Source organism: Leuciscus leuciscus (assembly GCF_965113295.1).
Source record: "Leuciscus leuciscus genome assembly, chromosome: 5".
Lineage (NCBI taxonomy): Eukaryota > Metazoa > Chordata > Actinopteri > Cypriniformes > Leuciscidae > Leuciscus > Leuciscus leuciscus.
In genome coordinates, this window is record NC_138729.1 from 3475619 (window position 1) to 3492934 (window position 17316).

General features: G+C 37.3%; 1 protein-coding gene across 2 annotated transcripts in view; it reads right to left on the bottom strand.

Annotated features, from left to right (window-relative positions):
* Positions 1-17316, bottom strand: part of rgs3a (regulator of G protein signaling 3a) — a 142241-nt gene that overhangs the window by 100820 nt on the left and 24105 nt on the right. For both annotated transcript variants that reach the window (XM_082170509.1, XM_082170510.1), the window contains one exon: positions 8320-8451. In XM_082170509.1, coding sequence (XP_082026635.1) covers positions 8320-8451 — 132 coding nt within the window. The remainder of the gene's footprint in view (positions 1-8319; positions 8452-17316) is intronic.

Genomic DNA, 17316 nt, shown 5'->3' on the forward strand with positions numbered 1-17316 from the left:
CCTTTAAATATATACTGATTCTTATTAAAGCTACAAAAGTTATTCAGCCAAGAGCAGTGAGTGATTTTCTCTTTGTCTTTTGTTCATGACCCCAGTTATTGCAAGCTGTTGCGATATGCATATTGCGATATATACATTTGCGATATTTCGATAATTTCGATAATTGTGCAGCCCTAGAGTAAAACGAAGGATTGTCAGTTTAAACTAAAGGTTGGACTCGATATAGTGTTTCTTACAACTTACCAAAGATCCAGTGATCGTGTATATTGACATGCAGAAGGAATCGTGTTTCCTGACATTTATATGAGCCTGATTTCAACGCCAGGGAAATACATAAAGCACATTTGTCTGTGAACGCTTTATATAAATACAATATAGATAGAGCTAAATCCATGTGATCACTTATATTAATATTATATTAATATCATCCAGCCCTAAAACTTGCAGTTTTTTGTCAGTGTTTATTTAAAAACATCCAATTATGCAGAATATATGATGGTAAATATTTAACTGATGAGTTGTCAATAAATATATAACAATGCAATCTATAGGTGTGGCGAGCAGGACGAGGGCCATGAGAGAACGACGCCTTTACTTTCATTTTGTACTTGTTTATTTACTTATTTATTAATGTTCACAAAGTTTAATAATAAAATAAACATGGCAGGCAAACACACTTCTGTCCTGCGTGCCGAGATATAGAAGACTTCATCGTAAACCAAGAAAGGCAGTGTGTTACGACGGATCTCGGCTCTGCGAAGGCTAATTGTGCTTCATGTTTCTTGTTGTTGAACACAAATATAATATAAAAATATAGCATGAGTTTCTCATTGTGTATGTTTGTGCATAGTTTTCCAAGAATGAGAGGACATCACACAACTGTGAATAATCTGTGATCAGTGACGGATGTTGTTTGATTGGATGCACACCTTTTGACGTCAATGGCAAAAAGTCCTCACTTGAAACTGAAAAGTTGATTGGTCAGTTTATTTGGAATAGATTATATGGATAGCTTACTTTTTTTATTTACTTTTGGCATTGCTTTTTCCCTGCTGTCTGTGACTCTCTATGACAAAACTTGCAACCTATTTTGGATCAATTTGAGAACCGTGGCCCTAATTCATCTCCAAGACACACACACACACACACACACACACACACACAGAGACATTTAAACGGATCTGGCACATGGCACAGCTGCAGTGAAAGACACGACCGGAACAAACAAACAGACAGACAGACAGAACGATGGGAAACAAAGGTGAAGAGAGGCATAAAGCAAAAGAGGAGAGGAAAAAATGAATGAAAAAGAGTGAAAGGCTGATTCAAAGGCTGATAAAAGCATCTGTGATCAACACACACCTTCTCTTTCATGTGAACGGAGAGCAGAGAAATAAATAATAGCAGGTGTGAGATCTGAATGAAAGCCTATTGGACTAATTATGTGTTCCAATCTATGTGGACTATTATACTAGATATCTCAGACTTCCAACCATATATTTCTATATTTTGCTGGCTGAAACATATAACCAGGCATACGGGTATCACCTGAGAGGATCATTTACCTCTATAAGGCAGTGACACACCAAGCTGACGTCAAAGAACTAGCGGCAACGAAAGCCAAAAAGCTGCATTTAAACACACTGCAAAGACTACAGCCGACTAGCAACTAGCATGAGCGTTCTGCGCCTGCGTGTAAAGAAATAACTGTCTAGGGGCTTTCGCACCGGGAACTTGAACTTAGGGCGTTTTCACACCTGAAAGTCCGCACCAAGGTCCGAACCAAAGTTCATGTTTTGATACATTGTACATTCGGTTAGTTTTGGTTTGGTTTCACATTGTAATTATGCGAGCGCACTAAAGAACTCTACATGACACACTTGCGTCCTGTCGTCATCGTCTATGTGGGCTGCATCTTGACATTGATTGGTTTGTAAACGGACGTGCGTCTGACGTCAGCGTGTTGTCAATTCGGTGGGTAACTTTGACAAGAATGAATGAACAGACGCATATCGTTGCCACTATACTGTTATTATTATGGCATTACTCCCTGCAGCACCGACTATACTCAAGGCTAGTAAACAACCAAAGGTTGAAACAACCAAACAACCTCGAGGTTCACCAAATAAACGTCCTCGTTGTGCAAACATTTTATCGTCGACGGCAGGACGCAGGAAAAATGTGTGTGTGTGTGTGTGTGTGTATGTATCAGCTGGAAGAAACGCTGTGGGCAGGACTGACAGATCTTCACATAAATATTCTTCTTCGGTTGTTTAGGCTACACGTGAACCAAAGGAACTTCTTGTAAATGGTCTGAAAGTCCGAACCATACAGAAAATGCTTTCACACTAGAAACGAACCAAACCTTTGTTCATTTTGATCTGGACCGAGACTACCTCTTTTCGTCGGACCAAATTTCATCTGTTTGGTCCGGACTGTGGTCCGAGGGAGGTTTCACACCTGTAATTTTGATTCGGACCAAACTGAAAAGTCCGAAAATCTGGACCAAACAAGGTAGGTGTGAAAGGGCCCTTAGTTAGGATCTCGCCACCAGGATGGTTCCCAGAGAACTAAATGTTTCCTAGGAACATTTTCCTGGTTGCATTCGCACCGCCAGTAGAAACTCTGAAGTGACGTGAGCCAAGCTTGTTGTTGTGACTTTTATTTTGACGGCGCTGAGAACGGCAGAGCTCGCAAACAAACAGCGCTCGCATTCTCCGTGTTCATTAGTTTACGATCTGTCTAACAGTCCTGTCTTATGCGTTATTAGATAGAACTGTTATAGAAAGAAAGTAGAAAGTATATGAAAAAGTATTAGCGTTTGCCGTTTGATTGATGCTCAGTGTCCGTAGTAGGGTGTAGAGGTCTGCACGGGCTTTAAACTGAAGCCCGAACCCGGCCCGTACCCGCGATCATTTAACCCGACCCGACAATTACATTTACATGTTAAGCCCGAACCCGACCCGAACCCAAGGTCCACTCTGTTTCTCACAGCAAATACCATTTTTGCAATTATGTTGTATTTAATGATTGCTTGAAACGGTAAACAAATACATGTAGGCGCAGCGGCCCTATAAAACTTACCAATCACGTAACTTTGCTGTGGTCGAACAGGTGTAACAGTCACACATTTCTCTGGAACTCAAACTTAAAAAAGTTCACACAGTGTTGCAAAACTATTTACACAAATATATCCTTCTCAGTATGAGTTATGAAGGAAGAGAACGGCGTCGACAGTTGATGGTTTCAGCGCCGTCCTCCTCTGATTGAAAGTTAGTCCAGCTGCACTGAAGTTTCTCTCGCTGCTGCTGCTACTTGCAGGGATGCTGAGGATACTACGGGCCAGTTTTGACAGTAAGGGGAAAATATATATATATATTTGAGAGAGAGAGCCTGTGTGTCTGTGTAGCCAATGTACATTGCACATCTGCGCACGCATGTACTTTCTCTCTCTCGCGTGCCGGTCACCACAACACAGCAAGCAGGCAAAGCACACGGCACGCAAACTATATATAGCCTATTTAGTTTTTCTTAGTTACAAACCCGAACCGAACCCGAGGCTGTTCATTAAACATTAACCCGAACCTGACCCGAAACCCGCACATTTTTCGGGACCCGTCGGGCTCGGGTCGGGTAGCAGACCTCTAGTAGGGTGGCCATACGTCCGGATTTTGGACGCCCCCTATCCGGCGTCCGGCGCAGCCTCAAGCCCGACACTCATTTGTCCTCCTTTTTGAACTTTGCACTGAATCGGCCTAAAAAAAAACCCGCTCTAGAATCTTTATTGGGACGCAGCAGCATAGCGTCTAATGCCGTAAGATCCCTGGTCAAACAAATGATTGGCTGAAATAAATATCTGATATATCATTGGTTAAAAACATAAACAAGCCTCCACGAAGTGGAGTCCATGTGCTGGCTACGTCATAACATAACGTTAACATGCCGAAACTTCAGACCTCATTTAATCCGGAATGGACAAAAGAGCACGAATGGCCATGATGACCCTAGAGGAGCTGGTGTCGCCTGCGCTGCTGCAGAGGGGGAACTTCTTTGTTGAGAACTGAAATGTGTATATTGAATAAATACAAATACTGTGAACGAACACTTTTTTTCCTCTTCTGTTACACATAGGTCTACATCAAGATATATCGTAGATCAAATTGTCTGGCAATGAATAGAGTAGGCGTTTTCAGAATCACTGTATCATGATACCATCGATATGATGGACAAAATTGTATTGTAGTTGCGAGTACGCCAGAGTCCTATGCAATTATTCTTGCCTCGCTAAATGCCGCAAAGTGTCCTCCTTTTTGGTGTTATGGAAATGGCCACCCTAGTCCGTAGCGGAGCAGAAACACATAATCATGTTTCGCCTGGTCCCATCAAAGTCGCGTTGTGTTTTCTCCTCAGCGAAAAGGTTAAGAGGTCCATCTATCACTGTTCCCCATGTTCGTAGAGTTAGTTTCTGGAGTAAATATATAGGCTATAATCTGTGTGTACACAGCTTTTTTTTAATAAGGCGGGTGCTGGTGTTTCGTGTGCGTTCGGCCAATCAGCGAACACTAACGTCACAGGTAGTTCCTATAGCGCTGGTTTAGACCGACTCTGAAGTAGGAGCTAAATTAGTTCCTCCAAAAGAGTTCCTAGAACTGAAATCGTTCCCAGTTCCTGTGGTGTGAACACACCAAAATCTGGGTACTTCCACCATAGGTTCTAGGGAATATGAAAAGGTTCCTCCAGTGCAAAACCTCCTTATGTCGGCCGGTAACGATAGTCTATATTTGTTATTCAAAAGATGAACTGCAGATATACAAACCATAAACAAAGCAGTGCTAGCTAAACATTTTAAATATCAATCATGCTGATCACTTTCTTCATTCCTGGAGGCTCGTGTAGTTATGAGATATTTGCGTATTGGAATACTCAGGTAAGATGTAACGGTAACACTTTACAATAAGGTTCATTAGTAAACAGTAGTTAATATATTTACTAACATGAACTAACAATGAGCAATTGTTACAGCATTTATTAATCTATGTTAATGTTAGTTAATAAAATTCCAGCTGTTCATTGTTTCTTCATGTTAGTTCACAGTGCATTAACTAATGTTAACAAATACAACTTTTGATTTTAATAACGTATTAGTTCAAGTTGAAATGAATATTAACTAAGATTAATAAATGTTCATGTTAACTAAGGTAGTTAACTAATGTTAACTAATGAACCTTATTGTAAAGTGTTACTGATGTAACAGAAGGTCTGTGCAGTCTTGACTTCTTTGCTCACTTTAATTCTCGTGCACTGACTCGTTTGCTAAGCTGAACAGCCAATCAGAGTGATCTCTCTCACCAGCCAATCAGAGTGATCTCTCTCACCAACCAATCGGAGTGATCTCTCTCACCAGCCAATCAGAGGGATCTCTCTCACCAGCCAATCAGAGGGATCTCTCTCACCAGCCAATGAGAGTGATCTCTCTCACCAGCCAATCAGGGTGATCTCTCTCACCAGCCAATCAGAGTGATCTCTCTCACCAACCAATCGAAGTGATCTCTCTCACCAGCCAATCAGAGTGATCTCTCTCACCAACGGCCCCGACGTCAATTCAACATGCTGAATCGGTCGAACTATAGACAACATGAGGGACACACCACAAGAAGTAACCTGACAGACGCTCACAGACGGCCCGACATTGGCCTTTATACACACCTGTCTCTACAAACAGATCTACTATCAAAACATGCACTTGTTTTCTTCAAAACTGAACGTTTAACATTAACCATGTTCACGTGACATCATACATCTCCAAAAAGGGCCAGTGTTTTAATCCAAATCTTCTGAAGCAACACCATCACTTTGTGTGATAAAGTGCAAAATTAAAGTGGTTCTTGTTGAAGCTGTACAAGCGTATGTTGAAACACACTGTACCTACGATCTGGAAAGAGAGTGGGTGAAAGATGATTGGATGAGCGACGCAATCCAGAATGAGATTATCTCCCAGTTTGTTCATGCAAAATTCTTGTGCCACAGACTGTGACGTCTGAATGTTGACTGACAGTTTTGTCTTCTGCAGAGCTGCTTTAAAGCTGAATCAAATTAATTTCATAATTGATGAATTTCGACACTTACTGAACTATAATGATGTTATTGTCTTCTGTACACTGCAAAAAAACATTTTCTTGCTTAGTATTTTTGTCTTGTTTCCAGTCCAAATATCAAAAAATTCCTAAATTAAGATGTGTTTACAATTATGAGTAAAATGACATAAGATATTATGTCCTGAGCTTTTGCTTAAAACAAGCAAAATGATCTGCCAATGGGGTAAAAAAAAAAAAAAAAAAAATCTTAATTAAAACAGAAATTATTAATTATTTTTTCTTACCCCATTGGCAAATCATTTTGCTTGTTTTAAGCAAAAACTCACTTCATTTTGATTAAATCCCCCAGAAAACAAGACTTCATATCTTATGTCATTTTACAACTTTAGTAAATGCATCTTGATTTAAGAAATGTTTGATATTTGGACTGGAAACAAGACAAAAATACGAAGTGAGAAAAGCATTTTTTGCAGTGTAGATGTGCTTTACAGTAGAATTTAACTCATTTCATAACTGATTAATTTTACACAGTAATTGAAATGAACTGAACCAACACTGAACTGACTTGAGTTGAATAATGACACTATTGTCTTCTCTAGATGTGATTTACAGTAGAATTTGTCTCATATTTGATAAAGTTGACATCATTCATTGTTATTTTTCTGTTTATTACTATGAAGCTGCTTTGAAACCTTCTGTATTGTACAGAACACTATATAAATAAAGGTCACTTGATCTGACTTGACAGATGTCAGTGATTCAGAGCAATATTCTTGCAGTTTTCAGTATGTTGACCGTAATGTTGGAGTCATGGAGTGTGATAATCATCCCGTATGGAGCCAGATCAGCCTCAAAAATAACACATTTACAAAACAAAATTCATAAATGCACAGCACAATTCACATTTACAAAATTCGATTTGTAAATTCAAAACTCGATTCATAAATACACAAGTAAAAGCATAAATATTTTGCCCAAATGCTCACACAAACATATCTCACCTAAATAAATGTAAAATGTTGACACAAATATGTAGGCTATACAGTGCGTGCAGAATTATTAGGCACGCTGATTTTCTGATCATATTTTATGCCCAGGCACATTTTATCAATTCCAAACCATATCAATCTTAATAACTACTATTCATTTTGTATTTAATCAGTTATAAGCGATATATAATTGTTCATGAAGGCTGGAAATGAAAAATGGCTTATATTCATGTGTGCAGAATTATTAGGCACATTTTCTTTTACAGATAAAATAAGCCAAAAAAGAGATTTGACGAAGACTAAGTCAAAAATTATTAAATGCCCATGAGAAGGATGCAATACTAACGCAATACTAGAGATTGCAGTTGAGGCATGACCATTGGACAGTGAAATGCTCATTGGGTCAGCAGGGTCAGACAAAAACAGGTGGAGAAGAAAAGACACGTTAACTGCAAAAGAATTAAGAATGAAGGTTACATCCATCACACATTTATGAATGATGTTACATGTATTTATGGATTGTCACACGTGCGTGGACTGCTTTGATATTTTTTGTGTGGTATTTTTGAGACCTTCCTTCCCTCCTTGAGCTTCTTGAGTCTGTTCAGTTAGGAGCGTTTTGATTGGTGGTTTAAAAGCTCACCGCGATTGGCTAAACAGAACATCCTCAAAAAATTTTTTTTTTTTTTATTATATATATATTTTTTATTACAATTATTTTATTTATTTATAAATAATTTATTATATATATTTTTTTTTTTATATATTATTAAAATATAATAATATTTATGAATCTTAACCTGTCAGGAAGCTCTCAAAAATACAGCACACAAATTCAAAGCAGTCCACGCACGTGTGACGATTGGCAAATTTAGATTCAACGATCCATAAATAAATGTAACATAAATCATAAATGTGTGATGGAAATTAATTCAAGAACTTGATTTGTGTAAACATTTTTAATTTATTTAGCTAAGATGCATTTGTGTGAGCATTTGGAGGAAATATTTATGCTTTTACTTGTACATTTATGAATCGTGTTTTGACTTTACGATTCGGATTTTGTGAATGTGAATTGTGCTGTGCATTTATGAATTTTCTTTTGTAAATGTATTATTTTTGAGGCTGATCTGGCTCCATATCCCGCACCGTACATGATCAACAAATGTAAGATATGGTAAGAACATAGGAATGATGGAGCAAATGTCCAGAGAAACATGAAGCATGTACTGTACCTGCTGAGATGGGCAGAACGTGTGTCTTCCGTGCAGATGAAGCTGTTTACTGATGTTCTCGCTCAAACACTGACACACTCTTGCCTTTTGCTCCAGAGAATTTGCTTTCAGACTCAGAAGACAATCACATTTCTGCAGAGACAGAGACAGAGAGAGACAGAGATGAATATTGTAGTGTGCAAATGTATATGGGGTTTGGTGAAGCGAAGAAAAAATAATCCTAGTGTAGTGCAAAGAAGCGGAAAGAAAAATAAAAGATTTCATTTGTTTATTTGTCTCATCAACTGTTTTCAAGCCCTGCCAGAACTGATTAGAGATATGGGTGTCATCCATTTTTGTAATGAAAGCCATCTTAAGACCCCAACTGTGCATTTATACACTTGTCACAGAAAGATGATGTCATAACAATGCTAACTGATGTCTATACACAGACACACACACATATTGGGTTTCCATATTTTATGAGCCCATTCCAATGATTTTTGTATTGTACAAACTATAAATCAAACTGCACGTTTTAGACGAGAATTCGCTTAGTCGGTTCTGTCTTAAACAGTTGGGAACAAACATATTTGGATGCGTCCATTAGTTCTTAAAGTGACAGTGGCCTAAATCTGCTGCTATCTTGGTCTTTACTGTTCATTCAAACAACAAAAGATAAAGAGAAATTATTATCACGTTTCTCAGGAGCGAATTACCCTCCTCCCTCCCCAGCTCCACCTCTCGCCCAGTCAGGATTTGGCATTATGATTCCCCATGAATCAGAATAAATTCTTCAATTATGTAGTATTTTTAAATCTTGAATTAATGATATCTGCAATATATTCATGTTGGTTCTGTTCTGTTCACCCTAAGGGGGGTTATTGCTGCTCTCCCCGCTCTTATCCATGCTAGGCTGCCCAGAACGGTACCATACCGCCAATCCAAACTGTATGCTAATGCTAATTATCAATCGTATTTGACGATAGTGGTCCTGACAGAAATGGCTCTTCTATGGCATTGCTGTGAAAACCCTCTTCTGGAACCTTTATTTTTTTAGAATGTAACAAGAAATAACAATACATTTCTACAACATTTATTAATCTTTGTCAATGTTAGTTAATAAAAATAGAATTATTGTTAATGGTAGTTCACAGTGCATTAACTAATGTTAACAGATACAACTTTTATTTGAAAAAACTCATTAGTAAATGTTGAAGTTACTAAGATTAAAAAAAGTGTTGTTTATCGTAGTGTAGCTAGCAAATGAAACCTTATTGTAAAGCAGACATTTGATCTTACAAGTGAGGAACATCACAAGATATGTGTAAGAGCCAACAATATTTGCAGAACACAATGCCAAGTTTAAAGCATGTATTATATCCATTAAATCATGTGGCCATTTGACTGAGACCAACCCTGCGTCCCAATGTGTTTAATATACATCCTAAATAGCATGTGAGATTAGAATAAGTGTGTCCCAAAGTACAGTATGTGGAAAAGAGTATATGCAAAAATTCCCCAAATGGTCTACTATTTCCAGAAGATTTTAGAAGTGTGGATCCGTGCTCATTCTAACAGCTTATATTGCCCACAATCCATTGCTCTTTTAGAGGAGAATTCGGTTCAGAATCACAAACACGAAAACAACTTCAAACATGGTGGATGTGCGTGAGACCGTGGTTAAAGGGGTGGTATAATGCCCTTTTCACAAGATGTAAAATAAGTCTCTGATGTCCCCAGAGTGTGTATGTGAAGTTTTAGCTCAAAATACCCCACAAATATTTTTATATAGCATGTTAAAATTGTCGCACAAATTGCACCGTTTTGTCTCTGTTCCTTTAAATGCAAATGAGCTGCTGCTCCCGGCATAGGGGGCGGAGCTTCAAGAGCTTGTGTCCTTTTACCTCACACACACATGAACTGAAAATTTCAAAAACTTTTAGCCTTTTATGTTCAAACCGGAGTCAGACAATGATGGAGAGACTCAAGAAGAAGTGACAACATGTAGAAGCAACAGGACATTTCTGAATGGTTAGTTGATGAATTTATGTAGCTGATGTGTAGTTATCTTCTAGTCATTGATTAGCATATTCGGTCTTGATAATCTATAAATCGTGTTCAGGGGGCGGGGTTTATGTAAATGTTAGGGTTGGTGATGTCACTAACCCGGGAGGAATGTGGTGTAGTCTCTACCAGCCGTTTGTTGTAGTCCTTAAAAAGCGATTTCTGTAAAAGCAAATATCTTCCTTTGCTTTGAACTTTGAGTGTTGTAACTTTGCAGATGTTGTTTATGCTCAAACAGCAACATTACACACTAACTAAAGTTAGAAAAGTCAAATAATCAACCACCCCTTTAAGCAGAGACACCAAGAAAGCGTTAATAATTAATCTCTAACCTGATGAAAAATATTGAATTAATGTTTTCTCTGTTATATTTCATCCACAACAACATTTTATAAAGATATGAATAGCAAAACAGCAGATACATTTGGCCATTAACTAAATGCATCATTATGCAAAAAACATGAGCACAGTTCTCTGCATGAAAGACCCACTACTGGCAGATCAACAAGCTACTTGATTTCTCTCAAATATGGTAGGAAGAATTGTTTGAGTTGAGTACATTTATTTAAATAAAATCTGGAGGATGTAAATGAGGATGTAAACTGTGACAGGATGATTGACAGGTGAACGTGATTTCACCAAGTACCACATGTTCCTGGATCAACATCTTTGATCTTTCCAATCAACCAATCAGATTTGAGGGACAAGTTTACAGTTTATGTCAGGTTTAGGCTTAGACCCAGGGTGAGGTGCTTCAACATCAGTGTTATTCACCTATCATTTCCCTCTGATTTTAGGGAAAAGTTATGGGTAGGGTTAGGTTTAGGGGTAGGGATAGGGTAATACAGAAATTCCAGGACTTTTCAAGCACTACTTTTTTGGATTTCAAGGACTACACTCCGAGATCTCACTTATCAAACACTATCTTTAGTATGTTTTAAGGATTTTTTTAAACTCAAATTACAGATATAAGGTATCCAAAATACAACTTACAACGTATTTAATAATATATATTAAATACAAAGTTTATAATGGCTATTATTTTTCAATAAATAATATTTTAGATTATAATGTTGCCGTACTCCGTATATTCAGACAGGCTACAGTGTTAATTTTGCATGAAAATAATGTAATTTTTTTGTTTTTTTGAAAAAAAATATTGTATTTTAAGTAAGTAAAGCACTTTTTAAGTACCTCTTCATAAATATGGCTGCTTTCAAGGGTTTTCCATGACTTAAATGTCAAAAAGTTCTTCAAGTACTTTAAGCACCTTGTACTTGGGGTTAGGACAAAATTTTGGGACAGGAATGTTATTCCAGGAATATGTTGATCCAGGAACATGTCTTACTTGGCAAAATCACGGTGGCCATGATTGACATGTGCTTTATGGTGACAAGTTTCAGTGGTAAAAACGCAATTTTATGACGCGGTCCCAAAGCTTGCCTATTCTTCTGCTACACACACTCAAAAGTATTTACTTTATTTTCACAAAAAGACTACATATTTTTAGGGCATAGTATAGGTAGGTGAATTGGGACACAGGAGAGGTGAGACATGTCTCTCTTTGGTTTATTGGAGATCATATTCGCTGCCATATTCTGGATCATCTGCAGAGGCTTAGTTGTGCTGGCTGGAAGGGCAGCTTGCAGTATTTGGTTTGGCAGGAACGACAGGCAGACGCAGATCATTTAAAGCACACATATTAATTATGCTCAAAACATTGACTTTGTGCTTGCATTTAAATTTGGCTATATTTGGAACTGATTTCGATATTTAGAAATGATTCATCGAACAGTTTTCTTTCTTTTTTTTTGTGCTTTATCAATCTGCAATAACAGTGACTTACTTTCTGAACTAAGTCAAGAAGTCAGAGACCGACTCCTTGAAATCTGATTACAAGTCAGATCACAATTTTAATGGTAAGTGACTGTAAACATGCAACAGTAAAAACCTGTTAAGTTACCTCAAATATGGTCAGAAATTGAACAGTAATTGATCTAATAAGACATTTAAATGTAAATTTACAGAAAAATACTGTTAAACATACATTTTTTATGATTTACAGTAAAAAGAAAACGTAAATTGACATTCCCAGAAGTTTTTCTTATCAGTTATGTTCATTACATTAGGGTTTCATTTTACTTCTTATATTGTTAAATGTGTTTTGTATTTGTGTGTATATGTGATAGTATGTACCTTAATATTTATATTTGTAGCGATTTAGCTTGTGGAAATACTTGTGATGAACTTTGATTCATTATGTGGTTTTCTCTTTACCACCCTGATAAAGTGGTTGACAAAAGGTAGCAAAACTGATTTTAGCAATTTGGTATATTAACCCTTTCATGCATAGTGGTCACTACAGTGGGCAGCTTTTCAAAAAGCATTTTTTTGCAAATGCATGGATTTTTATGGCAAAGTCGTGCATCAACCTCTACAGTGGACTCTTGTGCATCATCCTATACATTGCCACCAAGTGGCAAGCCGTTGTGTGTCGATTTTTTCCCCCTCCAAACCAAGATGGCCAATGGTCAGTCAGAAATGCCAAGTTGCTCCGGAATATCCACTCATTCCTTCTATCCTAGGAGACTCTTGTAGATAATACAAATATTGCAGCATCAAGCAATATCTAATGAGTCATTTCACAGTTCAATTTTACAAGTTGTATGAAGTTCAATTGCCAATTCGCATTTATATTTTTTGTATATATGTTATAGTTGTCAGATGATTTGATATAATTTGATTGATTAGTTTGTTAAATACACATACTTTATCTGTTTGATTATTGTATTATATTTAATACAATATCTCTTCAGTTTAAACCATAAACGCATGCTGTCCACTCAACATCTGAAAATCTCTTTGAAAAATTTGTAAAATGAAAAATAAAAAAATAAAATCTTGTTTTTCAAGCCCTAAGAGCAATAAAAACACATAGGAAAAAAAATCCTGACTGAGGTTATCATAATTCATGCATGAAAGGGTTAACACTATTTTAGTTAATGAAATATTGTTGTTTTTTTACTGTAAACTGTGAGGTAAATCTGAAAAACTTAAAATGTTGCAACTATATTTTTAAAGTTTTTTTCTTTTCTTCTTTTCAGTGTGCCAGGTGTAAACACTGCAGTGTCTCCCCTCAGCAGTTGTATTCAGATCATCCGATCTAGAGCTTAACACCAGATCATGCGTCACGGATGAAGTTTTGATATATTTACTGTATATTCCCCCGCTGTCAGATAGAAAAGATAGAAAAGCACAGATGCTAGAGGAAGCTGATCTGTTATTGTCTGCAGAGAGATGAAACGCAGTGGCTTCTCAGCACAACACCAAAATCAATACAAGTCATTCTCCTCAATCCATCATTTCAACTTAATAAAGCGGTCAGAGACCATCAGTCCCTATAAAGCTCCTTATACCCAGTGCAGATGATGTCATCTCAGGAACAGTTTCGCAAAACACAATCATTTACTCACCAACAAAAATGTTATTTCATCCCTGTGTCATATTATTCATTTTCACAAAGGGAAATGTTAGGAAGAATGTCTCCTTTGCATACAATGAAAGTGGATAGTGATTTATAGATTACATTTTTTGGATGATTCTCTTCTTTAAAGCGCCATAACCGTCCCATCACATGGGAAAAATATGAACTTATGTTGTGATGCTTTGACTGACACTTTAATAAAATGATCACATGCTTTTATTAAATGGGGTTTATGAAACAGGACTCTAAGAAGTCATCCAACATCCAACTATTCCACTGAGATGACAAAAGATTAGCAAATTCACACAGCCTCCGTCCCAAAACAGAGTAACTGGGGACGTCCTATCCCAGAAATGTGTTCCTGAACAACCATCAGCCAGATCCACAGCTCAGATATAAACTGCATCTGGCAGCCTCGGGGACCGAGAGACTTCTGTTCAACATTTCCCAGCTGCTGCCGGTCTCTTCATCCAGAGTCCTGGACCGGGAACACCGGCTGTGGCACATTAGCATAACTGTTAAATCACAACTCACGAGCATCCGTGTGATGCAGAAACAGGTATGATTGAATTTAGGCTTTTAGTCACTCATAAACATTCATCAGCTCACACATCAGACCAACGGAAGCCTGAGCATGTTCGTGAGAACCAGTGAGGTTCACTCTCGTGTTACGAAGCACGTTTGAGCTTCTGCAAGAACCAATGAGGTTTGTTCTCGTGCGTCAAGCAGGTTCGGTTGAGCTTCTGTTTGTGTTCGCTGATCAATGTTTATATGTGAATACGAGTACTTATATGTGTAAAAAGTCTAAATTAAATCTGTTCATCGTATAAAGCGATCGAGTCTCTACAGAAATTTTGGACTAAACCTCTCAATTCATTTGGATTCGTTTTACGATCTCTTTATGAACTTCTCGAAGCGTCAAAGTGGTAGTTGCGTAGCTGTCAATGGAGGGACAGAAATCTCTCAGGTTTCATCAAAAAGATCTTCATTTGTGTTCAGAAGATTAACGAAAGTCTTGTGGATTTGGAACGACATGAGGGTGAGTAATATGTTTTTATGTGTTTATCATAAAATTGTTAAAAAATACAATAAAATATATGCAATATTCCACAACTGTGTTAAAATTCAGAGTGTTTTCTGTAAAATTAGACCATTTTTATCCATTTACTCCAATGTATGTGGGTAGGACACTCTTTTAAATTCAGATATGCATAATTCTCTAAAAAATCCAAAATATGTTGCAAAGCTGAAGTGGTTAATGACAGAGTTTTCATTTTTGTGTGAACTATCCCTTTAAAGGGATGATTCGGAGTAAAATCAACCTAGGGTCCTTTGCACCATGACCTCGAGCCAAACACCCCCCAGAAGCCTTTTTCCCATTGGTCGAACATTATTAAAGTTAGAGCTTATTTAGAGACATCAGCCGGATGGCTTAGTGCAGGCGCTAATGGATCCAAGGTTGTATCTCGTAAATTACGTAAATATGTGCTTTTCCCAAATCACTGAAGTGACCTCGAAGTCCGGGTTAGCATTAGCCATCAGGCAAGTGTTATTTAAATAAACTCCTGATGTACTTACAAACTTTCCAATGCCTCGTTTAATGAGTACAGAACCTATTTGTACTACTGTAGAAGTTTGGTACCATTCTGGGCATTATTAGTGGGGTAATTTACGAGATACAACATTGGATCCATTAGCACCTGCACTAAGACATCCGGCTGATATCTCTAAATAAGCTCTAACTTTAATAATGTTCAACCAAGGGGAAAAAAGGCTTCTGGGGGGTGTTTGGCTCGAGGTCATGGTGCAAAGGACCCTAGGTTGATTTTACTCCGAACCATCCCTTTAAGAAAATCGATATGCAATATAGCTAATCATTGGTACCTCAGCCCAAATTTAGCTTGTATGCAGTTTTGTAATTATTTTGTAGCAGTGGCCATCAAAAACCCCACTGTGATCCATCTACAGCATTTGATATGAAACAAACGAACTTTGTTCTCTTGTGGTGGGCTATTTCACCAGAAAGCTAAAGCTGCTGGTCTCCAAGGTAGCTACTCTTTTAGAAACAAGGCCAAGCTAATGCTTGAACATCATACAAGTATATTTGAAAGTCACCTCTGCTGGAGTTGAACCACTTTTAAAATCAGCATCAACTTTTTACTTACAAATTAGTACTGTGGTTGTACCAAGGTACAGTGATAGTATCAGGTGGTAATAGTTTTCAGTGGTATGTTGGTCATACTTTATATTAGGTGTCCTTAACTACTATGTACTTGCATAAAAAAAAAAAAGTATTATTGTGTTCATATTGTATTGCAAAACACTTGTGCTGCTTTTGAGGTGGGATACGGGTACGATTAGGCACAGGTTTGGTTGGTTTAAAGGGGTGGTTGATTATGATTTAACTTTTCTAACTTTAGTGTGTAATGTTGCTGTTTGAGCATAAACAACATCTGCAAAGTTACGACGCTCAAAGTTCAAAGCAAAGGGAGATATTTTCTTTTACAGAAATGGCTTTTTAAGGACTACAACAAACGGCTGGTAGAGACTACACCACATTCCTCCTGGGTTAGTGACATCACCAACCCTAGACTTTACATAATCCCCGCCCCCTGAACACAATTTATAGATTATCAAGACAGAATATGCTAAACAATGACAAAAAGAGAACTCACATAAGCTACATAAATTCATCAACTAACCATTCAGAAATGTCCTGTTGCTTCTACATGTTGTCACTTCTTCTTGAGTCTCTCCATCATTGTCTGACTCCGGTTTGAACATAAAAAACTAAAAGTTTTAGAAATTTTCAGTGCATGACTGTATTAGTGCAAGCTGTTGAAGCTCCGCCCCCTGTGCCGGGAGCAGCGGCTCATTTGCATTTAAAGGAACAGACACAAAAATGATGCGTTTTTGCTCACCCTCAAAAAGTGACAATTTTAACATGCTATATAAAAATATCTGTGGGGTATTTTGAGCTAAAACTTCACATACACACTCTGGGGACATCAGAGACATATTTTACATCTTATGAAAAGGGCATTATTCCACCCCTTTAAGGGTTGGTAAAGGAGTAAGGGAAGGCTCAACAGTGTAATTATAGATGTAATAACAGAAATGAATTATAGATGTAATTACATGCAGGCATTTTTTAATATAAGTACAACGTAAAAATAAGTGCATTGTATCAAATGATTCATTTCAAATATTAGTACATAAGTTAAAGACACCTAATATAAAGTGGGATCGGTATGTTGATATAGACAATTGTACTATGATTATCACATTCAGATATATTTAGATGTATTCATTTAGCAGATGGTTTTATCCAAATCAACATACAGTATATATGTGGAATATCACAAGCAATTTGTCAAAAGAGTCAAAAGTATTCATAGTGCACAATGCTAAGTTAAAGTTTATCTAGATTTATACACAATCCAGAGTGTAGGTAAAATGCAGAGAGA